Genomic DNA, 27,758 nt, shown 5'->3' on the forward strand with positions numbered 1-27,758 from the left:
AAATATTTTCTCATGTTTTTCAGTATATTCATTATTAATTTTTAATGGATACATAACATACCGTTCATTAGCTATATATGTTTATTGACTATTTCCCCCGACCAGGGATTGGCAAACTATGGCCCTGCATTTGCAAATAAGTTTTATTGGAATACAGCCATATCCATTCATTTAGATACTGTCTGTGGTTATTTTTGTCCTACAAACAGCAGAGCTGAGAAGTTGTGAGAAAGCCTATATGACCTGAAAAGCCTAAAATATTTCCTTTCTGGCCCTTTCCAGAAAAATTTTGCTCAGCCTTGCCTTAAACTTTTATGTCATTTATAATTTGGACTATTATATGCCCCAAAGTGTCACTTGAAACATCTTTTCCATATAATTGTTTATACTTTAGGCAACTTACTTGGGAGGTATTAACAAAGGTGGAAAACCTGGGTCTACTTAAGAAAGATGTTTTTAAGGTTAACACTGTCCCCTACTATCTCCCTTGTAATATTCTAGCTATGATACAGTACAGGTGGTGGTAATAAGAATGGAAAAAAAGACCCAGTACTCGTGTAGGCAGCAATTCTCTGGTCCCTATTAATCTAGACATTGAATTTTACACTCTGGAGAAGGATATTTTTAGTTTTGATTTAAAGTCAACCAAAGAGGGAAGTAACAGTAATTGCAACATGAAAAAAAGCAGTTGAAAGTATACTTTCTATTGGGGATGAAAAAGCAGACAAAGGAAACTCTCCGGGTGTCAAAGTGTGCGTGAAATGCCACTCCAGGCTAGCTGTCGTGACCCAAAGGCACTGAGAGGGTTGAGTAATGGAAAGAGGTAGCAGCCTCAGCAATGTTCTACCCTTCTGAGCACACCCTAGGCATAAACTTGTGTACAACTATAATTAAACTGTCTCCAGATGAGAAAGTTCTAGAGCAACTGGCCTATATTTTTCAATAAAATTAATTCCTCTATCTGGGAAAGTTTTATTCTTGAAAAGAAAACTTATGGAATGGGCCCAGCTAAGTCAACCCTGACTAGGTCTGAGATGAAAGATGAATCAGGCTGAGGGGTCTCAATCCAATCTTGTGTGAATAGAGCAAGCATCGGGAAGTATAGGTGTCATCTTCTAAGGGAAATATTCTGAGGATCTGGCAGCATAAATCCATCAGTAGGTTTGTAATAGACTATTGTGGAGTCAGACTCCACTATGGTGGAAGTAAAAGACATCGGCAAATCTGGATCACCTTGCAATTTTCGAGATGCCTTCGAGATCTCCCTTATCCTGTTATGGCTGAGGGAAGCACTGACGGGTGTAGGCACCACTGTCTGTAACCCTTGTCCTTCTCAGCACCAAGAAGGCAGATGAGCTGGAGATCTGATAATCCCACACAGTTTACTTCATGTGCCAACTTTTACTCTCCATGAGGTCCAGGTAAACCAATATGCTATATAAACTTGGGTGGCATCTCCTATATCTAATTCCATCATTTCTAAATACTTAGAGTGTGTGCCCATCCAGGCGTCCTTGGGGGCCCATGAGGGGGCGCCGCATGAGGGGGCGCCGCAGCTGTGATCATCGCCCGGGCGCACATCGCTGCAGCCCGCGGTCAGCTGGGACTCACCGCACTCCTCCATACCCTGCCGTCCCAGGCATTATTTTTGTAACAGCCATGCCTCTGGTGCTTTTTATTGATCGGTTGATTATTTCTCATTTTATTGCATTGCTCTCTGAGAATGAAGCATATGAAATAGTCCCCCTTCAGGACCTCGTAATTTAATAAGCACATTCTTGTGTCTGAGAATAGAATCGATTTTGTGAATGATACATATTTAAAAAGTGAGTGTAGAAACGTACACAAGCCTCTTAGATAGCCTCATCCACCAGAGGGCAGACAGCAGAAGCAAGAAGAACTACAATCCTGCAGCCTGTGGAACAAAAACCACATTCACAGAAAGACAGACAAGATGAAAAGGCAGAGGGCTATGTACCAGATGAAGGAACAAGATAAAACCCCAGAAAAACAACTAAATGAAGTGGAGATAGGCAACCTTCCAGAAAAAGAATTCAGAATAATGATAGTGAAGATGATCCGGGACCTTGGAAAAACAATGGAGGCAAAGATCAAGAAGATGCAAGAAATGTTTAACAAAGACCTAGAAGAATTAAAGAACAAACAAACGGAGATGAACAATACAATAACTGAAATGAAAACTACACTAGAAGAAATCAATAGCAGAATAACTGAGGCAGAAGAACGGATAAGTGACCTGAAAGACAGAATGGAATTCACTGCTGCAGAACAGAATAAAGAAAAAAGAATGAAAAGAAATGAAGACAGCCTATGAGACCTCTGGGACAACATTAAACGCAATAACATTCACATTATAGGGGTCCCAGAAGGAGAAGAGAGAGAGAAAGGACCAGAGAAAATATTTGAAGAGATTATAGTCGAAAACTTCCCTAACATGGGAGAGGAAATAGCCACCCAAGTCCAGGAGGCGCAGCGAGTCCCATACAGGATAAACCCAAGGAGAAACATGCCGAGACACATAGTAATCAAACTGGCAAAAATTAAAGGCAAAGAAAAATTATTGAAAGCAGCAAGGGAAAAACAACAAGTAACATACAAGGGAACTCCCATAAGGTTAACAGCTGATTTCTCAGCAGAAACTCTACAAGCCAGAAGGGAGGGGCGTGATATACTTAAAGTGATGAAAGGGAAGAACCTACAACCAAGATTACTCTACCTGGCAAGGGTCTCATTCAGATTTGATGGAGAAATCAAAAGCTTTACAGACAAGCAAAAGCTAAGAGAATTCAGCGCCACCAAACCAGCTCTACAACAAATGCTAAAGGAACTTCTCTAAGTGGGAAACACAAGAGAAAGAAAGGACCTACAAAAACAAACCCAAAACAATTAAGAAAATGGTCAAAGGAGCATACATATCTATAATTACCTTAAACGTGAATGGATTAAATGCTCCAACCAAAAGACACAGGCTTGCTGAATGGATACAAAAACAAGACCTATACATATGCTGTCTACAAGAGACCCACTTCAGACCTAGGGACACATACAGACTGAAAGTGAGGGGATGGAAAAAGATACTCCATGCAAATGGGAATCAAAAGAAAGCTGGAGAGCAATACTCATATCAGATAAAATAGACTTTAATATAAAGAATGTTACAAGAGACAAGGAAGGACACCACATAATGATCAAGGGATCAATCCAAGAAGAAGATATAACAAGTATAAATATATATGCACCCAACATAGGAGCACCTTAATACATAAGGCAACTGCTAACAGCTATAAAAGAGGAAATCGACAGTAACACAATAATAGTGGGGGCCTTTAACACCTCACCTACACCAATGGACAGATCATCCAAAATGAAAATAAATAAGGAGACAGAAGCTTTAAATGACACAATAGGAAAGATAGATTTAATTGATATTTATAGGACATTCCATCCAAAAACAGCAGATTACACTCTCTTCTCAAGTGTGCATGGAACATTCTCCAGGATAGATCACATCTTGGGTCACAAATCAAGCCTCAGTAAATTTAAGAAAATTGAAATCATATCAAGCATCTTTTCTGACCACAGTGCTATGAGAGTAGAAATCAATTACAGGGAAAAAACCATAAAAAAACACAAACACATGGAGGCTAAACAATACGTTACTAAATAACCAAGAGATCACTGAAGAAATCAAAGAGGAAATCAAAAAATACCTAGAGACAAATGACAAAGAAAACACGAGGATCCAAAACCTATGGGATGCAGCAAAAGCAGTTCTAAGAGGGAAGTTTATAGCTATACAAGCCTACCTCAAGAAACAAGAAAAATCTCAAATAAACAATCTAACCTTACACCTAAAGGAACTAGAGAAAGAAGAACAAACAAAACCCAAAGTTAGCAGAAGGAAAGAAATCATAAAGATCAGAGCAGAAATAAATGAAATAGAAACAAAGAAAACAATAGCAAAGATCAATAAAACTAAAAGCTGGTTCTTTGAGAAGATAAACAAAATTGATAAACCATTAGCCAGACTCATCAAGAAAAAGAGGGAGAGGATTCAAATCAATAAAATTAGAAATGAAAAAGGAGAAGTTACAACAGACACCGCAGAAATACAAAGCATCCTAAGAGACTACTACAAGGAACTCTATGCCAATAAAATGGACAACCTGGAAGAAATGGACAAATTCTTAGAAAGGTATAACCTTCCAAGACTGAACCAGGAAGAAACAGAAAATATGAACAGACCAATCACAAGTAATGAAATTGAAACCGTGATTAAAAATCTTCCAACAAACAAAAGTCCAGGACTGGATGGCTTCACAGGTGAATTCCATCAAACATTTACAGAAGAGCTAACACCCATCCTTCTCAAACTCTTCCAAAAAATTGCAGAGGAAGGAACACTCCCAAACTCATTCTATGGAGGCCACCATCACCCTGATACCAAAACCAGACAAAGATACTACAAAAAAAGAAAATTACAGACCAATATCACTGATGAACATAGATTCAAAAATCCTCAACAAGGGCTTCCCTGGTGGCGCAGTCGTTGAGAGTCCACCTGCTGATGCAGGGGACATGGGTTCGTGCCCCAGTCTGGGAAGATCCCACATGCCACGGAGCAGCTGGGCCTGTGAGCCATGGCCGCTGAGCCTGCGTGTCCAGAGCCTGTGCCCACAACGGGAGAGGCCACAACAGTGAGAGGCCCACATACCGCAAAAAAAAAGAAATCCTCAACAAAATACTAGCAAACACAATCCAACAATACATTAAAAGGATCATACACCATGATCAAGTGGGATTTATTCCAGGGATGCAAGGATTCTTCAATATACACAAATCAATCAATGTGATACACCATATTAACAAACTGAAGAATAAAAACCATATGATCATCTCAATAGATGTAGAAAAAGCTTTTGACAAAATTCAACACCCATTTATGATAAAAACTCTCCAGAAAGTGGGCATGGAGGGAACCTACCTCAACATAATAAAGGCCATATATGACAAACCCACAGCAAACATCATTCTCAATGGTGAAAAACTGAAAGCATTCCCTCTAAGATCAGGAGCAAGACAAGGATGTCCACGCTTACCAATGTTATGCAACATAGTTTTGGAAGTCCCAGCAATGGCAATCAGAGAAGAAAAAGAAATAAAAGGAATACAAGTTGGAAAAGAAGAAGTAAAACTGTCACTGTTTGCAGATGACATGACACTATACATAGAGAATCCTAAAAATGCCACCAGAAAACTACAAGAGCTAATCAATGAATTTGCTAAAGTTGCAGGATACAAAATTAATGCACAGAAATCTCTTGCATTCCTATACACTAATGATGAAAAATCTGAAAGAGAAATTAAGGAAACACTCCCATTCACCATTGCAACAAAAATAAATACCTAGGAATAAACCTATCTAGGGAGACCAAAGACCTGTATGCAGAAAACTATAAGACACTGATGAAAGAAATTAAAGATGATACAAATAGATGGAGAGATATACCATGTTTTTGGATTGGAAGAATCAATATTGTGAAAATGACTCTACTACCCAAAGCAATCTACAGATTCAATGCAATCCCTATCAAATTACCAATGGCATTTATTACGGAACTAGAACAAAAAATCTTAAAATTTGTATGGAGACACAAAAGACCTCAAATAGCCAAAGCAGTCTTGAGGGAAAAAAACGGAGCTGTAGGAATCAGACTCCCTAACTTCAGACTATACTACAAGGCTACAGTAATCAAGACAATATGGTACTGGCACAAAAACAGAAACATAGATCAATGGAACAAGATAGAAAGCCCAGAGATAAACCCACGCACCTATGGTCAACTAATCTATGACAAAGGAGGCAAGGATATACAATGGAGAAAAGACAGCCTCTTCAATAAGTGGTGCTGGGAAAACTAGACAGCTACATGTAAAAGAATGAAATTAGAACACTCCCTAACACCATACACAAAAATAAACTCAAAATGGATTCGAGACCTAAATGTAAGACCAGACACTATAAAACCCTTAGAGGAAAACATAGGAAGAACACTCTTTGACATAAATCACAGCAAGATCTTTTTTGATCCACCTCCTAGAGTAATGGAAATAAAAACAAAAAGAAACAAACAGGACCTAATGAAACTTCAACGCTTTTGCACAGCAAAGGAAACTACAAACAAGACCAAAAGACAACCCTCACAATGGGAATATTTGCAAATAAATCAATGGACAAAGGATTAATCTCCAGAATATATAAACAGCTCATGCAGGTCAATATTAAAGAAACAAACAACCCAATCCAAAAATATGCAGAAGACCTAAATAGACATTTCTCCAAAGAAGACATACAGATGGCCAAGAGGCACGTGAAAAGCTGCTCAACATCACTAATTATTAGAGAAATGCAAATCAAAACTACAATGAGGTATCACCTCACACCAGTTAGAATGGGCATCATCAGAAAATCTACAAACAGCAAATGCTGGAGAGGGTGTGGAGAAAAGGGAACCCTCATGCACTGTTGGTGGGAATGTAAATTGATACAGTCACTCTGGAAAACAGTATGGAGGTTCCTTAAAAAACAAAAATTACCATATGATCCAGCAATCTCACTACTGGGCATATACCCAGAGAAAACCACAATTCAAAAAGACACATGCACCCCAATGTTCTTTGCAGCACTATTTACAATAGCCAGGTCATGGAAGCAACCTAAATGCCCATCAACAGACGAGTGGATAAAGAAGATGTGGTACATATATACAATGGAATATTACTCAGCCATAAAAAGGAACGAAATTGGGTCATTTGTTGAGATGTGGATGGATCTAGAGACTGTCATAGAGAGTGAAATAAGTCAGAAAGAGAAAAACAACTATCGTATATTAACGCATATATGTGGAACCTAGAAAAATGGTACAGATGAACTGGTTTGCAGGGCAGAAGTTGAGACACAGGTGTAGCGAACAAACGTATGGACACCAAGGGGGGAAAGCTGCGGGGGGTGGGGGTGGGGGTGGGATGAATTGGGGGATTGGGATTGACATGTATACACTGATGTGTATGAAATGGATGACTAATAGGAACCTGCTGTATAAAAAAATAAATAAAATTAAATTTAAAAATTAAAAAATTAAATAAAATTTTTAAAAAAAGAAAATACTAGGTGAATAAACAAAACCAGAAATGCTGAAGTGACAATATTAACATAAAATTGGCATTTAAGATTAAAAGTAGTGAACAGAAAATAGATATTATATAATGGTAAAAGGCTAAATACTAAAAGCTTTTAAACAAGTAAAATATTTGCTTTAAGTTTGCTTTTTAAGTTTTATAATTCTCAAATCCAATAATTTTTCATATAATTTTTTCTAATAGTTTTATGACATCATTGTTTATATTTAATTCTCCTCTACATTTAGACTTTGGTGCATGATAGGAGTTAAAGTTCTGCATTTTTTTCAAGTTGTTAATCAAGTGACAATTATGAAGAGAAAGAAACGGGCATGACACATTTAACAAATTAAATTATCATATATACTTAGGTCTTTCTGTGTTCAACTGATCCATTTGCCAGTTATTGAGCCAATCACGTGCATTGATATTTTCTGTAGCTTTACGATAAAGTCTATGAATTGGTAGAGTGAGTCCCTTGTTCCTCTTCATTTTCAGAATTTTCTAAGTGTAATTTGTTCTTCTCAATCACTTGCAGCAATTTTCAAAATCAATCCCTAAGGTTTTGAATGGTGTTGCATTATATACATAAATGAATTTTAAGACTTTTAAAGGAAATACTAATGAACAATAAATATTTCAGAAAAATACTGACTTCTAATCAAAGAAACAAAATCTTGAGAATTCAAAATTCCACCATTAAAAAAAATTTTTTTTTAATTGAAGTATAGTTGATTGACAATATTTTATTAGTTTGGGGGGTAGAGCATAGTGATTCAGTTTTTCTTTTTCAGATTATATTCCGTTATAGGTTACTACAAGGTATTTGATATAACTCCTTGTGCTATACAGTAAATCCTTGTTGCTTATCTATTTTATATATAGTATAATAGTTTGCATATGTTAGTCGCACACTCCTAATCTGTCCCTCCCCCACTCCTTCTCTCCTTTGGTAACCATAAGTTTGTTTTCTGTCTGTGAATCTGTTTCTGTTTTGCATATACATTCATTTGTATTATTGTTTAGATTCCACATTACAAGTGATATCATACAGTAAAAAAAAAAAAAGAAAATAAAAGTGAGTGTATTCCTTATCTTGGCTTTACCTTCCCTCCAGACAGCAAATAACAGCAAACTTATTACTCAAGTGCACTCATTATCTTTGCTTCAATATTTTCAGTTACTTGATTCCAAATGGCCCCTTCATACGTTTTAAGTATGCTTGGCTCTCTCTTTTCATAAACAAACATGTAAATTAATAAATAGCTAGGTACTCTCTTGACACCAGCAGCCCTCTCTACCCAAGTAACCTGGTTTTTCCTAAGGGAAGATCAGCTACACCTGCATCTACTTCATTTCTCACTCTTCGTTCCAGTAAATCAGATCCTGGAGGCCCTCAGCATCCTTCCTCTGACATCATTTACGGCACTGTCATCAGTTTCATATTCGTGTCCCTAATGGATGGCTTTTGGTCTTCCGTGTGCTTGAGGTTACTGTAGCATTTGACATGGTACACCAGTCTTTTCCAGAAGTTTTCTTGGGTTTTAGGGCAAAATCCAAGAAAAGCCCCTTGTATCGCTCAGCTGTTCTCAATCTCCTTTACAGGAATTTCTCCTGTGTGTCTCTTAAACATGGGTGCTCCCAAGACTGCTTCCCTTGTCAACCCTCTCTTCTTACCCCACGTGCTCTTCAGGGCTCAGGGCTGACATGTAGCCGCTCTGCACCTGTGAAGCCATGCTTGTTGTTAACTTAGTGCACTCTTTCCTTATCTGATGGGAAAGAACCTCTACTCTGAGCCAGCCGAATACCTCCCACCTGCCGCCCATCACGCCTCCCTTCTCCGCATCTCAGCCTTCCCATGGCCCAGAAACAAAAGTGGTAGCACCCGGCAGGGCAGGGCCACCAGGACCTGTGGCGGCTCCTCTATTCTCTTCGGCCAGCATCTGTGCTGTCCCCTCGTTAATACTTTTCATAATATACCTACATCAACTCCCATGGCTGTGACTAACACCTGTGTGGTGGTCAGACCCAAATCTCGTTTCAGTTTAGGGCTCTCTTGAGTGTTCTAGTTAAGTTCAGTGTTCAACACAGCCATCGTTTAAGGAGTACCTCCTGCATCAGGCTGTGCCACATGCTGGGCATTCAGAAGACACAGTCCTCATTCATTCATTCATTCACTCCTTTAGCAGTATTTATTGAGAACCTGTCACATGCCAAGCACCGTGATGGGTGCTAAAATACAGTAGCACTCAAGGCAAAAGTGGTTTCGAATGACATAAAGCTTCCATTCTGTCAATATCTGAGGTAGAGTGAGATGAGTAGTTATTTAGTTTTATTTCTGATAAATGCAATGAAGGGGAAATACAGAATACTGTGAGATCATATAAAAGGTGAACCTAGCCTTGTCTTAGGGGAGGTGTGTGTCTGCCTCGGCAGAAATGGCATTTAAGTTGAGATGTAAAGGATAAAAATGTATTTCATTTTCAAGTTCTTATTATGTGTGACATGCACTGCTCTGAAATATTACAGATGTTAGCTCATTTAATCCTCATAATAAACCTGTGAGGTAGGTACCAGCATCATCTCCTGTTTATAACGGGGAAACCGAGGCACAGAGAGGTGTGATTTGTCCAAACTCACAGCAATCATAAGTAGTGTGCTGCAAACCTATGGCTTCCTGCCTTGTATGATCTACTGAACTTCAGATCTTAAGCCCCCCCCGCCCCCCAGCTCGGGTTTACCCTGTTTCTAAGTCACTTCTCTCTAAGGCTGGCCATATATCGGAAGCCTCCAATGCCCTGAATTTGTTTTAGTTGACCTGAGCTCAGTGTTACCATTGCTCGTGGAAAATGATGACTCGCTGGGTGCCCACGGAGCTGCAGCTTCACTCCCAACCTCGGAATAGGCCTCATAACCAGGCTCCAGATTAGCATTTCTGTTTCCCTGAGAGAGCAGACAACCTGCGCTGTGTCCGGCCACACTGCCCCAGGGTTCCATCCTGGTGTCCCCCAAGGGGCAAGATACACTCCTGCAGGAACCGGGGCCCTGCCCTACCTCACCCTCCAGACTGAGCCTCTTAGACACGGGTGCCAGCTCGGATTCGGCCCAAAGTTGCTGCATCCCTTGGATGCTGGGATTTGAGAGCAAACCACACGCCTGCAGTAGAGAAAGGCTGAAGGCAATTGTCCTGTGTTGACACAGTAGAGGATTCGGCAAGTTGCTCAGCACCCAGCCCCCTGCTCGGACCGTGGCTCCCCACTGCCTCACTGGGTTACTTTTCTTGGCCCATCTGCACAGAATTTCCACCCCTAAGGGGTTTCCCCAAGCCCCTCTTTCTCTGTTCTCTCCACCTTCTCCATAACCTCACCCACATCACATTCCCATGATTAACGGATGCTGATGACGCCAATTCTCGCTCCTTCCCAGTTCCTTCTCCTGAGTCATAAGCTCGGGTGGTCGCAGGGGTGTCCCACAGGTATGCTAGACCCAAATTCCTCCCCCCACGTTCCCTCTATGAGTGGATGACATGCTACCTCTCCCCCACCCCACCAGTTATCTGCACACACGTCCCCCATGGAGAGCCTCCCTGGACTCCACACTCCCTCTCCTGCCCCACGTTGACCTCACCTTATCTGGGCAGTTCTACCTCTAAATCGTCACCTGCCTCTGTTCACTTTCCTCTTTCCCCACCGCCGTAATCCACAGCTACAGCTTTGATGTAATTTCTTCGGGAAGACTTTCTTGACCTTATCTTCCTTACCTGCCCCCCGCACATAGACACACACACCCAAGTCTGGGATCCGTTCCCCTCCTATGCATGCTTCCCCCATGACAGCACTTATTGTGCTGTATCACAGTTGTCTGCTGTCTGTGTGTGCAGGGCAGGCTGTGTAGACAGGCAGCCTGGGTGGTGGCACATGGTACCATGTTTAGAAGAACCCCACACTTGGCTTAAGGCTCTGCTGTTGCCATCTTGAAACTTTTAATAATTTTTGAACCTGAGACCCCATTTTTATTCTGTGCCGGGCCCTGCCAGTTGTGTGTTCCCACCAGCTGTAAGCTCCATGAGGGCAGGGAAAGATCTGACTTGTTCAACATGCGTTCTCAGCACCTGGTACTTTGACTATGTAAAAAGTGGTTGAGAAATATTTGCTGAGTAGTTGAACCACTCAAGAGTCTAAAAGGCCCCACGTGTAAACGATCAGAATAACAGACACCTTGCAGTGGTACCATGTGCATTCACCGCAGCGACGGGCATAAGGCATCTAACACAGCTTCTGCCACCTAAAGTGCTCCCAGCCAATGTTCGTTCCTCTCCTTTTATGCTACAGCTCTCCCAGAGTTCTAATTTAAAATGGTATCTGGGCAGCAGCCTCTCCTAACTTTCTACTAAGGTATCTATTGAGACTGGAAAAGATGAGATCCCCCTAGAAATTAAAATGAATAGTCAGCCTGAATCTGGGAGGCACCCCCATAACTGTGAGGCCAGCAAGACTGACTGAGAAACTCGTACCCTGGCTTTGTTGCATGATGCACCCCTGCTTCCCCTCACAAATGCAGATTACAGACAAAGAGTAAGAAGAGACTCAGTAATGCCCCAGTTTCTGCCCACTGACTTGGAAAGCGGACAGCCTTCCAACCCATATGTGTCAGTGGAGAAGGCCAGTGAGGCTGGACCAGAATGAGTGAGGAGAGAACAGCAAGATGAAGCTGGAGAGGGAGGCAGGGGCAGGACTCAGCAGGACCCTGTAAGGATTTAGATGTGTCTTACGTGCAATGAAATGCCACTGGTATGTTTTAAGCAGGGCAGGGACAGTGGCTGTGGAGGCTGACATAGTGGAGGAATAGCAGGCAGACCAGGAGGTTCTTACAATAACCTGGACAAAGGGTGACAATGGATGGAACCAGAGCAGTCGCAACAGCAACAGAAAGAACTGGACAGATTCCAGGCATATATACAAGTAGAATGGACAGAACCCAGAGACTGACCAGCTACGTGGTTATCGAGAGAAAGGGGTGTCATGGACAACCCAATGATCAGTCAGCTAATGCCACGATGATGCTTGCTACAAACGAGCTCAAAACTGGTTGGCTTAGAGCAAGAAGCATCTGCTTTTTTCTTTCCTGTGTCTCTGTGTTGGCCAGCATGGCTCTGCCTCGGAATTTACACTGGCAGGGCTGGGCTCTGGGCTCTGAGTTTGGTCAGCTCTGCTCATCATTCTAGTAGCAACTCTGGGCATATTCTTCTCATGTTGATAAGCAAGAATGCAAAAGTCAAGCCAAACCACACAGCATATTTAAAGCCTCCACAGGCATCATGTCTGCTCACATTCCATGGGTCAAAGCATGTCAGATGGACAAGCCCAAAGTCAGTGTGTCAGAGAAATATACTCCACCCCATAGTGAGGGGTGGAGAGTGAGATAATATTGCTGAACAGTATTTCCATCTATCACACCAAGTTTCTGGAATGAGCGACTCAGTGGATGGAGGTCCTATTTACTTAATGAGTAAAACTGGTTAAGAGAAATATGTTCCCTCATGTATCAGTTAGCTTTTGCTGTATAACAAACTGTCCCAAAATACAGTGGCTTAAAACAACAATCAATCGTTAAGTCCTCAAAATTCATTGTATTGCTGAAGTGGTTATTTTGGTCATAGCCAGGATGGCTGGTTTCTACTGGTATTGCTTACACATCTCTGCTCATCGGGAGGCTCAGCTGGTGCTGGCTCATATGGGATGGCCTCATTTACATATGTGGACATTGGCCCAATAATAGGTGGAACAGTGGCAATGACCAGGTCATTTGTCTCTCATTGTCAGGCAGGCTGGTGAGGCTCATTCACAGTGAAGTGGTCACAAGGTTCCCAAGAGCAGCAAGAGAAGGCAAGTCCCAAAGCGCTACAAACACTTTTCAGGCATTTGTTCGCATCACGTTTGTTCATGTCCTGTTGACCAATGCAAATCATGAGGCCAAGACCGGATTCAAGAGATGGAGAAATAAACCTCACTTCTTGATGGAATGAAGTACAGTTACATTGCAATTAAGTATGCATGTAAGAATGAAAAGCATTTGTGACCACACTTGCAGTCTACCACACTTCACTGCAACAGAGATACACTCTCATTTACAAAACACGAACTCTAAGCACTCTACAAGTATCAGATTTTCTAATGCTCATAACAATCCCATGACGCAGGTACTGTTATTATTCTTAGTTTACAGGGGAGGAAACTGAGACACAAATAGGTTGAGTAACTTCAGTAACTTGCCCCAGATCACACAGCTCATAGGGGATGTGAACCACACTGAGTGGCCCTAGAGTTTGTGCTGTGCACCACTACACTATATTAACTCTTAATGGGATACTCTGCCTTCTTGTCATCCTCTTCCTCCTCCAATAATAATAATAATAATAGAAACTGGGAGCTGGACAGACTACTTCCAGCAGTATATCTGAGAAAGAAAGCTGACCATCACCTAAAGAACAGAGCAAAAGGCACGTCCAGATGGATCATGTTTCCCTTTGAGAATGAATCAAGAAGAAAAGAACAACTTTGTGGGTCCTATGAACACTGGGCTACATTGCAATAGCTTCCCTCAATTTGATTTTTGAGAAAGGTTTTAAATACATTTTTTACTTATATTCCTCCTTTATCACTTTGGTTACTTGACTTTTGTTTTCTATTCTATACTCATAGCCAGATTTCTTTTTTTAATACAGAAACATTTCAAACATGTAAGAATGTACCAATAATAATAGATACTTCTGTATCCATTCTAATTATTAAACAGATATTAATGATTTTCCAAATTTCTTTAAGTTCTCACTTTAAAAAAAGAGAATAAGACATTATAGGTGGCTAGTATCAGCTTTTGCTGCATAACAAAGCACCCCCAAGTGGTAGCTTAAATGAGCAACTATTTAGTTCTCAATTCCAGATGAAAATGAGAGTCAGAGAGGATACGTCTGATCATAAGCATGTGGCAGAGATGATAAAAGAACCTAATTCTTTGGACTTTTGGTCTCAGGGTTTTTCTGCTGAGCCATCCATTTTAGAGAAGGAATTCAATGGATATTTTTCTAGACATTCTGTGGGGATGTTTCTGGGTATTTCTAAAGAACTCTAGAGGTTGGCTGCACCAGTCAGTAGGTCTCATGTTATGTCAGAAGTTCTGCTTTTCCATTTTCTTTAACATAATCCTTTCTGACTATCTGAGTGATATATTTCACCATAATACTTCTGAGTATTGTTTTCAGTGAGTCTTATTCTCCTACTACTGTTCCCTAAATGATTAGGTGAATCCACCTAAGAAAATATCTATAAAACTGGGATATATTACCTTGATCAATTAGAACAGTGGTTCTCAAACTTTAGTGTGCATCAGAATCACCTAAAGAGCTGGTTAAAATACAGATTACTGTGCCCCCAGACCCAGACTTCCTAGTTCTGTAGGTCTGGGTGGGCCCAAGGATCTGCATTTCTAAGTTCCTTAGTGATGCTGATGCTGCTGGTCTGGAGACCATGCAAGAATCACTGAATTAAAGTAAAGAGAAGAGTCATGCAAGTGTACTATACATAAGATTTATGTTACAAGCACATTTTTTGTGGTATTGGTCTTGATCAATAATAATGGTCTTGATCTATAATAATAAAAATCAAAGACTACCAAAATGTCCAACAATACAAGACTTTTAAAGTAACTTCACATAATATCAAATGAAGAAAAGCAGGTTATCTTAATGTTGTGTATCTGTGTATGTACACATACATACTTGGATTAATATTGACTGACAAAGTGTTAAAACAAAAAGTTATTTTTACCTTTTTCTGTGTGCTTTTCTACATTTCTTAGTTTTTCAATGGTCATATTTTGCTTTTGTGTAATAAAAAGTTATTAAAAATAAGCGTTTTAAAGTGTTTTAAGTACAAAAAAGATGAATAACTGAATTCAGCCATGATTGCTATTTCTCTTATTACTTGCTTATATCCAGCAATACTTAATCACCTCAGAAAATGTTACTCTCAGAATATTGTTTGAGAATATCCTAAGATAAAATATCTTGTCAGTCTTCATACATAATCAGTATCAGAACTGGTCATGTATAAGCGAGGCAGGATCACTTGGTATTCAGCGCACTGACTCTAGGGCCAGATTTCCTGAGTTTGAACCTTGTGCTCTGCCACTATATCACTGGGCAAGCTTCTTAACCAATGTATGTGTTAGTTTCTTCATCTGTAAAATAGGGATGATCACAGTACCTACACGATAGGGTTGTCGTGAGGATCAAATGAAATAAGAAACTTAATAAATGTTAGCTACTGTTATTTTTGTTTTAGTTCAGCAGTTGCCTATTACTAGCAAACACTCATTAATCATTAATATGTTTTCTATTTTTCTTATGTCTAGATCTGGATGTGTGGAGGCCAACTCTTTATACTCCCCTGCTCTCGAGTAGGACATATTGATAAGCAACACGTTGCAAACCACACTGGAATTGCAAAAGCCTTGGCGTATAATAATCTCAGACTGGTGCACGTTTGGCTAGATGAATACAAGGTGAAGGATGTGTCCCTGGTTTGGAAAGATGAGTGAGAGTACAGAGAGGGACTGGCTCTAAAGAAGCCTTCTGCTGCTTTCTAGTTACCAATTTTTGTACTTTTCCTTAAATTAGGGCAACCCTTCAGCTGTTCACCCACCCATTTTCAGATGCTATTCTTAATTTGTTCATTTTAAGCTGCTACACTTGCACCTTACTCTTTTTTTTTTTAAATCTCTAAGGAAACTCAAGTTTCTCAGAAGTAAATCAACCAACACGAGAAGGCTTTTTTCCCCCCCTAGATCTATTTTCCTACCCCAAAGATTGCCCATCTGCGGCAAATACCTCCCTCTGCCCCCATTCCCATGGGCAAATTTTGGATTCTCTTCTTCCACTACCAAGCTCCCAAGTGATGCGGCTGCAGCTGGTCTGGGGACCACACAGGAACCTCTGCTCCTTTTTTCTCTTAACAGTCAAAGATTTTTTTTTTTGCAGTACGCGGGCCTCTCAATGCTGTGGCCTCTCCCGTTGCAGAGCACAGGCTCCGGCCTCCCGGACTGGGGCACGAACCCGTGTCCCCTGCATCGGCAGGCGGACTCTCAACCACCGCGCCACCAGGGAAGCCCAACAGTCAAAGATTTTTACATCAAAGCCAGGCCCCTTCATTTGTGCATCTCCCCATGGTTTAAGCCCCTTGCCGGGACCTTTAGAATGCACATACAGAGAACATATAGATGCAACTTCATTTTAATTTGAAAGTTCAAACAAATTTGGACAGTAACAACAAGACCTCCTTTCAGATACATGGGTAGAAATATGTAAGAATCTCTCTGTGATATTATATGTCCTGGTCTTGATCTAATATTTCTTTATTATTTTAAATTATAAAAGTAATAATACTCAATTTCTTGAGTAATCAGGGCAATATGAATTAAAACCTCAATGAGATATTTCTACATACATGGCAAAACATTTTTAAAGTCTGATAGGACAAGCACAGGAAGTCTCAGACACTGGGTGGGAGTGTTAATTGTTACAAACTCACTTTGGAAAACAGTTTGGCAATATCAAGTAATAAAAGACATGAATATCCCATGATCCAGCACTTCCATCCTGTATATACACTACAGAAAGCATGCTTTTGTGCACCAGAACACATGAACAAGAATGTTTATAAACAGCATTGTTTGTGTTAGCCAAAACTGAATACAACCCAAATATTCATCAGAGATGGAATGAATAAATATGATATGTTTAATGATATAATTCTATATAGCAATGAAAATTAATCAACTTTAAGTATACATACAACAGTATAGGTAAATCTTAAAGATATAATGGTGGACAAAAGCAGCCAAACACAATAGAATATATACTGTATTTTTCCATTTCTATAAAGTTAAAAACAGGTAAAAATCAAACCGTGTAATCTATGTGTGGATAATTAGATATCGATACTAGAAAGAAAAGCAAAGAAATGAATACATAATCAGGATAGCACTTCAAACTAAGAGAAAGGGGCTTCCCTGGTGGCGCTAGTGATTGAGAGTCCGCCTGCCGATGCAGGGGACACGGGTTCGTGCCCCGGTCCGGGAGGATCCCACATGCCGCGGAGCGGCTGGGCCCGTGAGCCATGGCCGCTGAGCCTGCGCGTCCGGAGCCTGTGCTCCGCGACGGGAGAGACCACAACAGTGAGGCCCGCGTACCGCAAAAAAAAAAACAAAACAAAAACTAAGAGAAAGGATTATGATCAGGAAAGGAAAGGCAAGGGCCTCTGAGATGCTGATTATGTTCTATTTCTTGACTTAGGGTTTCTGGGGTTGATTTTTCAACAATTCACTAAGGTGCACATTTATATTCTATGTGCTTTTTTCGGTATGTTTATTATATTTCCTGATTTTTAAAAAAATATTTTTAAAAAGGTAACGCATACACAGTTTTGTCTTACAGTATTGAAAAGCATGAAGTGAAAAGTAAGCTTTCTAAGCCCGTAGTTTCACCCCTCAGAAGCCACCACTAAATTACTGTCTATAGTTTCCTGTTAACATGCACATACACACGAGTATATAACCTTTTCTTTTACCTAACTCGACTTGAGCAGCAATATTTTGTTGTAATTTTTCCATTTATTAGTATAATTTAAAAACATACTTTCAAAGTCTTTTAAAATCAGAGCAGATAAACATGTCATCCTTTTAAATATTTCCTTTGGATGGATCTCTTAAAATTGATTCCATTCATAAATAGCCCCCAGAGATAAACATTCTGATCATCTTGGCTTTTTGTTACTCCTCAACGGTGCCAAAATGAACATCCTTTACATGTATCTCTTTGCACATTTGTGCAGCTATATCTTGCATAAATCTGAAGACATGAACTTGTGGACCATGAGTTAGTGCATCTTAAATCTTGATGAATAATGTCCAAATGGTCCTCAACTATTCCAACGCTAGTTTTAATTAAACTTTGTATTTCTTCTAATCTGATAGGTTAAAAATGATATCTCATTGTTTAAAATTGCATTTCTTTAGTTATGAGAGATTTTAAGCTTTTTTTTTTTTTTTTTTTTATTTGACCAGAGGTCACATTTAAATGGTTGACTTGAACACAGTTAGGACTGAGTAGTTTACTGAATTTCATGGGGGATATAGTTACCAAAAGTTCCATCTAATATAAAAAGCATGTAACGTTTGGCATAAAATCAATGGATTGTATTGACACAGCATGTTGGGAAGTTGAGTGAATGTCATTAGGCAAAACAGGCTTTGGACAGGGAGATGTTGGCTAAGGTCTTCTCTGCCTTCACTCCAAAACGAGGACACCCTCCCTCAGGTCCATTCTCTGCACCAATCCCCCCTGGGGAACTAGGAGTGGCAAGACATGATGGCAAAGACCTAAAGATCCCTGGGGAGAACCCAACATGGCATGCCCATACTATGCTAATTTGGGTAAGCAAGTTCCTCTCATTCAACAATATTACTATGCTATATACCGGGCACTGGGAATACACAGATGAAAATACAAAGGTTCTGCTTTCAAGGAGGCTTTGGTCCACTTAGAATACCTCTTTTAACATGGCAGAGCTTGAGTCCATTAGACACTCATACTTGGTGCTTCCTTAAATCAAGAACGCAGAAAAGACTAACCAGGTGTGGTGATAATAATGGCCGACACTGACATGACACCTACTATGTGCCAGCCTTAGTCTCCTAAGAGCTTTGCACGTATGAAAGTGTTCAGTCCTCACCACAGTCTCATGAGGGTAGCAGCCAAGGTCACATAGCTAATAAATAGCAGAGCCAGAAATTGAAGCCAGGTTGTCTTCCTCCAGAGTCAATTTGCCCTTAGCCGTCACCAACCCCCATTTCTGAAACCATGGAAGTGTTGATAGGGATTGGGGAGTGAGGGCTTTTGTCCTTGAGTATCATTGAGAGAGTAGGAGAAAGGGGAAACACTACAATAGGCGGCTATGATTCTAGAACTCTTGAGAAGCAGGACTTAGACTTGCTGAGTCCCTCTACGCTACTTTCATCGTGGTCTGTCACAGCACATCCGGTGAATATATGTGGGGTGAGTGAGTCCCAGCTCCTATGTGTGTCTCTGCCCTCCCCATACAGAGGGAAGGTTTTCTGTTGTTGTTTTGTTTTGTTTTAGTTCAGATGAAAATACATACTGCTATGTTAGATATCATGATTTGATTACCAAAGATTTGTCTGGTTTAATGACTCTCTCTTTCCATTTAGGAGCAGGTATTTTTACGAAGACCTAATCTGAAATATCTTGCCTATGGAGATATTAGTGAGCGTGTTGAATTAAGGAAACGGTTGGGTTGCAAGTCATTTCAGTGGTATTTGGATACTGTCTTCCCGGAACTGGAGACCTCTTAAGAGAGTCTCATGAAAGGAAAACCAATCATTTTCATGAATAAAGCATTAAAAATTCCCCTAGTCCTTCAACATGGAGAAGAGAACATGTTTGGAACATCATGAAATTATGTGAACTACAGTAAGAAGTACAACCAGAATGGTCTACAACAGAAGTGCCTTTTCTGCTACTAAATTTCTGGGGTGGCAAGACCTTAAATTAAGCATTAGAAATGCATGTTGTCACACCCTTAAGGCTGTCATAAAATCGATTGAGATAAAGTGTGTTATCTCCAGTTATTTGCCAAGCTCACTTCGTCCTGGTAGACCGTAAGGACTGCTCAACTCTTGGTCAACTCAATTCCTACTCCAGATAGGTGACCTGGGCTGGTGACCTCCCCAGAAAGACATTCTCAGAGAGCCTTGGTTGGTCCATTCAACTGTATTGAGCTCCTTTCTTGCTGCCAGTGTGGATTCTGGCCTTGACACATTGCTTGGTTGGGTTCCTGAGTTTCTGATGTCCAGTCACTTGCCTGGGTGTCCTGGTCCAGCTCTCCAGGCCAGCCTCCCTGTTTGTTTCTGTTGGCCCTTCAGTTAACTGGAGACATTCCCTCTTCCCTACTTCTGGTTTTGCCTTTTTCACGTGTGTTCCCTCCTATGGCTCTGGCCTTCAGCTCTCCTGACACTTCTTGGCTTGTGTGCCTTGTTGATAATCTGTGTTCGACATGACTCAAGAAAACTGTTTAGCTGGGATTGGGGAAGAGGTAACTAGGTTCAATATCCATCCTGTGTGGACACACTCCCAGGTGTCTAAAGTACTTCTATCAGGTTAGAGGGATGGCTGTTGCATTCACCCTGGTGAAGGCAGCTAGAAAAGTGAAAAATATATTTAATTCACAAAACGAAGAGAATGAGAAAATGAGGGAAGGAATACATTGAAAGGAGTAAAAAGGAGGAGGCTTAGGATAGAATCACTAAATCATAGCTTCTGCTGGAGAAAATATAAACTAGTTTTTTACAGCAGAAAACGACTTGACTCATCTATTATGCTCATTTAATCAACAACTGAATGGTCATCTCAGGCCAGGTGTCCTTCTAGGTGCTGGGATGCAGCTGACAATGGGGCAGGTAAACATCCCTCCCTTCATGGAGCTTGTGTTCTTTGAAATAATATATACAATGTAAAGAAAAAAGAACCAGTTTATAATGTCATTATACCCATGTATTTGGCAAAGTACTCTATAAAATCTGTTGCTGGAAAGAGATGGGAAAAACCTGTGCCCAAATATTACAGATGGCCAGGGTAACTTGATTGAGCTTTTAAAAGGTCAATCTGGCGGCACAAAGTAATTGCCACGTGATTAGTATATTCTGGGCCCGTGTTTATACCTTAGCTGCTCTAGAAAGTAATAAAAAATTGATTGTAATAAACCTATGAATCCATTAAAATTAGAGTAAAATACAAAATAAAATTTCTGCAGCCGAAGGAAAAAAGAGAATTGCAGTATAAATTCAGAGAATCTTCTTGTTTGGTAAGCATAAAGAAGGATGTAAATATCAGCTTTGCCAAAAGAAAAATGTTCTTTTTCTTAGAGCCATGGGCCTAATATTCAGTCTTAGTTTTTTAATGTAATTTAGTTCAGGTCCTAGATAGCATGAGTAAGTCTTAGAAGCGATGTAGAATGTTGCTTAAACAATCTCCTCTAGAATATTGTTTCAGCTGACTCTGGAATAGAAAACAAATCAGAATCAACATCCAAGTACTTGGTGTGATTGAAAGGAAACCCATACTTGCCCGTAGGTGGCAATTACGGTTTTGTATAGAAATTTTAAAATCTGATTTGTATCCTGGAGCTATTTGAGAAAGTATCTGCTCACCTGCTCAAGGCTTTTCACACAACAGTTTTGGGTATGACCAAACACTTGGACAAGCCTTACATTAGCCAGAGAATTCTTTAAGGAAAGCATACTTTCAGGAATTTATCCTAAGACACACCGAGATGAAATAAAAATAAGAGCTAACAATTACTGAGCTCTCACTATGTTTCATATCCCCTGGTAGGTACTCTGCATAGATGATCTCATCTCATCCACACAACTTTACAAGATAGTTCCTATTGTTATTACCATATCATAAAACAGAAAACTAAGTTTAAAACTTGTCCAGGGTTAGCGTTGCCAGATTTAGCAAATAAAAGTACAGCATGCCCTGGTAAACTTGAAGTTTGGATAAACAATAATATCTTGGTAAAGTATATTCCACATATTCTATGGGACATGCTAGTGAATTTTTTTTTATCTGAAATTCAAATTTTAAGCCCCCTATTATTTCCTCTGGCAACTGTATCTGGGGATAGATGAACACAGCCCATAGACTAGCCTATGCCCAGCCTCAAAGACCCCGGGTTTAGATGCTACACTGCAAAAAGCATATTCATGTCATTCTTTCTAATGGTAAAAAATTGGAGCTAACCCAAAGCTTCAATTTCTGGAATGGTACGACTGTACGTTAATTTGGTGGGACAGTATGAACCCATTTAAAATAACAGCTAGGAACAGATCTCCACACCCATCAGAATGGCAAATAAAATGTCTGACACCGTCAAGGGTCGGGTGAAGGTGGAGCAATGGCCGGTCTCCTGCACTGACTGCACCTTAGGACACTGATTTCAGACTTTGATGTGTACATAAATCACCTGGCCACGCGGCAAAACGCATATTTTGATTACTTAAGTACGTCTGGCATGGGGCCTGCCGACTGAAAAAAAATGCATAACCTAAACGTTGAGAATTATGTTTTATTTGGCAGGCAAAACCGAGGACTCAAGCCTGGGACGCAGCCTCTTAGGTAGCTCTGCGGGACTGCTCTGAAGAGGTAAGGTGGGGGAGACAGGATAGATAGGAGTTTTTGCAGCGAAGATCAGATAGTCTGAACATCAAAGGTTACTGTTAAAGAAAATCAATCAAACGCAAGTTAAGGAATTTAGTGCTTTCTTATACATGGGAATTGCAAGAGCCAGGGCGTACTGAGATCATTTCTTTGCTATGCACCCTAACCAACCAGAGCCAGGATCCTGTTCTTCCCCATCCTGAGTGCACCATTTGGGGGTGGCCACAGTGGCTGGGGGCTTGGCAGCGGACAGCCCGTTTCCACCCTGAGTTACCTCCGGGCGGGCGGGCGGGGGCTGTAATGGTGATGGCCCGATGGCTGCAACATCCTTTGCTTACTGATAGGGGGCTGAAGAGTCAAGATTTCTAGCAAGCCCCCCGTGACCCCATGTGCCTTCCTGCGGCTGCTCTGCGGGCGCGCTGTACTTTCCCACCCTTACCACCAACCCGTGAGGTTTTTATCACAGTTTCTGCCAAGCCTTGACATTTTAACCTACAGTTCTTTTATCATAAGCGGGGTCGCACATCTTTCAATATGTTTAAGGCATTTGTCTTCAATGAGCCCATTTATGTAAGAGTTAAAAACGCGAAGGCCACCCGCGACCGACCCCCGAGCCCACCCGCAGGCGCTGGGCCTCGGGAACGTGTGGAGTCCGGGGGCCGCGACGCGCCCGCAGCGGCGGTGACGTCACGCGCGGGGCCGGGGCCGCCCGTCACGTGGCCCCGGCGGGCGCGCGCTCGGGCCGAGGCCGCGGCGCGGGCACTGGGCAAACGCTGGGGGCGGTGGTGTGCCCGCTGCTGCGTTTGCTTGCCGGCAGCTCCACCCGCTGCGGCGAATGCGGCTCGGACCCGGGCCGTGGCGGGAGCGAAGATGCCACAGCCCGAGTCCCGAAAGGCCGGGGTCCTGCGCTGCCGGCGTCGGGGTGAGTAGCGGATGGCCCGGCGGCGGCGTGTGAGCCTGCGCGGCCTCCGTCCGTCCCCTCAGCGCCTCCGGCGAGCGGCCGCGGCCCGAGCGCCCGGAGAGTCGGAGGCTTCGCCCCGGGCCGCCGCCCTCAGCGGGGTCTCTGGCCGCTGGCCCGGCGTCCGGGAGTGTGTGGGGCGTTGGCAGAGCCGACGCGGCCCTGGAGGCCGGGGGTGGGCCGTGGAGGCGCCTGGCTCGCGGGGGGCGGCCGCGGGCGGCGTGAGAAAGACCCGCTCCCCCGCCCCACGGCGCTTTTTGCTAAAATGCCCCAGAAAATGGTTGCAGAAATTTTCAAAACGTATAGAAACTAGAGCGAATTGAGTAACCCTTCGCTGGTATCCTGCCCTCCGTTTCCACGGTATTCGGGCAGTGTTCACATTTCCTTAAAGGAATTTTTTTAAATTGTTCTTTTAGTGGTTGGTTTGTGCCGCTCAGGATTTGAGCGGGTCCTTGCGTGGCGTTCGGTGGATGAGCATCTTCAGTTTCCCTTTTCTTTGCAAGGTATTTGTTGAAGAAATTGGGTTGTCTTGCACAATTTCCCAGCCTCTTGAAGTACGTGCCGTTTGGATAAATATAAAAATATCAAGTCTCCACCCTCCAATACTGGTAGATTTCACCGTTTGAGTGATATTAATATGCCCATGATGGAAGAGCTGTGTGTGTTTTTATCATCGAAGAGGATTTGGTCCAGCATTCCTTTTTACTTCGTGCTAGGAAAGCTGTTGGTTGGTTGGTTGGTTTTCCAAATGTAAGATGAAATTATAACTTTGAAATGCTTCTCATACTGCTGTGCGCCAATAAAATATTGTGATGCTACTCTCGTCCCCCAAGTAAGAGTTTTAGGCCAGACTTTTTTTTTTTTTAACGACACTCAATTCTTAGCTGTTACCTAGATATCCTAGATATATACCGTATGTTAAGGTCTACTCTGCCTTGAGAAAGATCTAAACCAGAAAACCTCTCTCTACCCTTAATGTTATCAGTAGAGCTTTTCAAATTAAACGTCATGAAACAGTAGTCCACACCGCTCCTGCCTCCTCTTGACAATTTCTGTGCTGTTCTTTGCAATTTGAGTTCTATCTTCACTTTTCTTTTTTTTTTTTACTCTTTTATTATGGTGGTAAAATACACATACCGTGAAGTTGATTGTTCTAAGCATTTTTAAGTGTACAGCTCAGAGGTACTAAGTACATTCACAGTATTGTGTCACCATCACCGCTATTTCCAAAAGTTTCTCCCTTACCCTAAACACAAACTCTGAAACCATTAAGCGTTAACTCCCCATTTCCCCTCCTCCCAGCCCTTTCTGTCTCTGAATTTGCTTATTCTAGAGGCCTCACAGAATTGGAATCGTACAGTATTTGCCCTTTTGTGTTTGGCTTATTTCATCTCATGTGTTCAAGTTTCATCCATGCCGTAGTGTCTCTCAGACTTCATTCTTGGGTATGGCTGGCTAATACTCTGCCGAGTGGCTGTAGCACAGTTTGTTTATCCATTCATCCGTTGATGGACACTAGGTTGTTGCTGTGTTTTGGCTGCTGTGAATAACACTGCTGTGAACATGTGTTTACATGTGTCTGGGTGAGTCTAACTGGCCTCCCTGGCTCTAGATTTTTTTTTTTTTTTCCCTCTGTCCCAAACCATTTTACACACTGTTCCTAGAATTTTCTTCCTAAGGTGTATTTGCTTAAAGACATGAGTTAGCTTCCTTTTGCATGCAGAACAAGTTAATTCTCATCCTCAGGGTCACAGCCCCAGCCTGTCCTCATAGAATTAATCACCTTCCACTAGCCTTAACCAGCTGTGTGTATTCATTATAGCCAACCTTCCTACTTGGTATTCTGTTTGGAAAACTAAAAACAAATGTTGCAGTTTCTCAGGACTTCAGCTTTCCGCTTGAGATATTTCAGTTTTTGGCCATTGAAGTCTTAAAGTCAAACTTAAATCTTAACTTCTATAAGACATTTCCTTCAAGTTTTTCATATAAAATTAATTTGGCCTTTGTACTTATTTGTATATACTGTGGTTTATTTATATCTTTATTATGGAATTTTTTAGAGTTTGCTTTAGGATATACCCAGTTTTTCACTTGATTTATTATTTCTTTAGGATTTTTATTCTTAGAGAAAGTGGGATTACTGACCAAAGTGTATAAAGGTTTTTAAGGCTCCTATGCCATTGTTAAACTGCTTTTTAAAAAGGCCCTGCAATTTATAACTTTCATCACGGATAACTGTATCATTTAACTACATGTACTTCAGTGAGTACTGAAAATGTTGCTAATTTGAGTTAGAAAATAGTACCTTATTTTTATTTGCATGTCTTTACTAATTATTGAGACTGAAGACTTTTTCCTGTGTATTTCCAAGTTCATCCAGGTTGTTTCATTGATCCATACAGCTGACCTCGAACAGCACAGATTTGAACTGCACAGGTCCATTTATACGCAGATTTTTTGGTCAACAGTAAATACTACGGTACAACAAGATCTGTGATTGGTCAGATCCTCTGATATGGAAGGCCTACTGTATAAGCAGATTTTCAGCTTCGTGGAGGGTTGTTCTTCCTCCCTGCCGTATTGTTCAAGGGTCAGCTGTAGTTGGAAAAATGCTATATGTAGAGTCCCAGCCCCAGCATTACAGAACAGAACAGAGTTTCTCAAACTTGGCATTGTTGACATTTTGAGCCAGATAATTCTTCATTGCTGGGGACTGTCCTCTGCATTGTAGGATGTTTAGCAGCATCCCTGGCCTCTACCCACCACATGTTAGTAGGATCCCCCAATCTGTGACAACCAAAAATATTTCTGGACATTCCCAAAAGACCCCGGTGGTGTCCCGGCTTTCCCAGACATTGCCAAATATCTCAGGCTCTGGCTGAGAGCCGCTGGAGTATAGAGAGTGGACTTAGAGCTAGGAGACTAACTTCACTGGTACAATTCACCCTTCTGATACTCTGCATCTATACACAGCCTACAACGTGCATTTCCATGTGAACATTCTGTTATCTACAGACTAAATTTTTAAGTTGATCTATGAATCTTCTGTTAAATAATAAAGAGGAAGCAGAAGTGAGGAGAAAATACTTAATATATACAAATACACACAAAACTCATAAGGATAGACTACTAGAATCTGTGTCCATGGACCAAAATTAGTGGAGAACTTAGTCGTGTAAGCACATTATAACCCCTAGAAACCAACATACATACAGAACCCAAAACGGTAGTGTAAAGGTCAAAGGAGCGTTTGTTTGTTGGGTTACATCTACACACACACACATATACATATATACACACACATCCATTTATATATAAACACATTTATATATATACACTTATTTTATATATATTTAAAAGGTTTACTATGGAAAATTTCAGACATGAAGAAAATTAGTAGATTTTAAATAACCTATTAATGCTCAATCTTTTTCCATCTGTAATCCCTATCACTATGAACTCATGGATATTTATCTTATACTTTGGGTTATAATGCAATACCACTTTATTTTTTGCTCAAATTGTTTTAGCTATGGCCATTGTAAGCTCTTTCAGTTGGTTCCACCTGTTCCTTTGACATACCCCCATCATTGTGGGTTTCTTCTTTTTTTTTTTTTCTGGTACTTCCTTACTTTCTGGCACTACAAGGTACTTCAGGCTCATCTGGTATATTTCCTTTTCCCGTCCTAGAGTCAGTCATTTCTTCAAGGAGCTTTGGTTCTTTTTATTGGGGAATGCTGTTAGAAACCAAGATTTGGGGGACATCACTGGTGGTGCAGTGATTAAGAATCCGCCTGCCAATTCAGGGGACATGGGTTCGAGCCCTGGTCCAGGAAGATCCCACATGCCGTGGAGCAGCTAAGCCCATGTGCCACAACTACTGAGCCTACACTCTAGGGCCGGCGAGCCACAACTACTGAGCCCACATGCCACAACTACCAAAGCCTGTGCACCTAGAGCCCATGCTCTGCAACAAGAGAAGCCACTGTGATGAGAAGCCCGTGCACCACAAAGAAGAGTAAACCCTGCTCGCTGCAACTAAAGAAAGCCCACACCCAGCAACAAAGACCCAACACAGCCAAAAATAAATAAATAAATAAAATTTATTAAAAAATACCCCAAGATTTGGGCACTAGGTATGCTTGTTGTCACTTAGGGTGTCATTCTTCTAGGCCCTCTCATCTGACAAGCAAGGAAATATATATGTACATATATGGAAATATATGTGTAACCATCTGTATCTAGAGCTAACATGTTAAGCTAAACATGGGTTCATACTCATGTCTTGAACTCGAATCCATTTTA

General features: G+C 41.2%; 2 protein-coding genes and 1 pseudogene across 9 annotated transcripts in view; 2 read left to right on the forward strand and 1 right to left on the reverse strand.

Moving 5' to 3' along the window:
- Nucleotides 1-19,966, forward strand: part of GALNTL5 (polypeptide N-acetylgalactosaminyltransferase like 5) — a 125,578-nt gene extending 105,612 nt beyond the window's left edge. For 3 of the 4 annotated variants that reach the window (XM_073810117.1, XM_073810118.1, XM_073810119.1), the window contains exons 7-8: nt 15,613-15,762; nt 19,486-19,965. In XM_073810117.1, coding sequence (XP_073666218.1) covers nt 15,613-15,762; nt 19,486-19,629 — 294 coding nt within the window. In that variant the 3' untranslated portion in view covers nt 19,630-19,965. Of the gene's footprint in view, nt 1-15,612; nt 15,763-19,485 lie in introns of all 4 variants that reach the window. The other variant, XM_019930315.3, reaches the window with a different exon arrangement.
- LOC109549177 (tRNA-splicing endonuclease subunit Sen15 pseudogene) lies at nt 1,035-1,624 on the reverse strand (annotated as a pseudogene).
- A 3,270-nt stretch (nt 19,967-23,236) lies between the features above and the next one.
- Nucleotides 23,237-27,758, forward strand: part of GALNT11 (polypeptide N-acetylgalactosaminyltransferase 11) — a 54,422-nt gene continuing 49,900 nt past the window's right edge. For 2 of the 5 annotated variants that reach the window (XM_033863528.2, XM_033863530.2), the window contains exon 1: nt 23,237-23,417. The gene's annotated coding sequence lies outside the window, so the exon portion shown is untranslated. The remainder of the gene's footprint in view (nt 23,418-27,758) is intronic. The other 3 variants (XM_033863529.2, XM_019930309.3, XM_019930310.3) reach the window with 3 other exon arrangements.

Source organism: Tursiops truncatus, chromosome 9 (assembly GCF_011762595.2).
Source record: "Tursiops truncatus isolate mTurTru1 chromosome 9, mTurTru1.mat.Y, whole genome shotgun sequence".
Lineage (NCBI taxonomy): Eukaryota > Metazoa > Chordata > Mammalia > Artiodactyla > Delphinidae > Tursiops > Tursiops truncatus.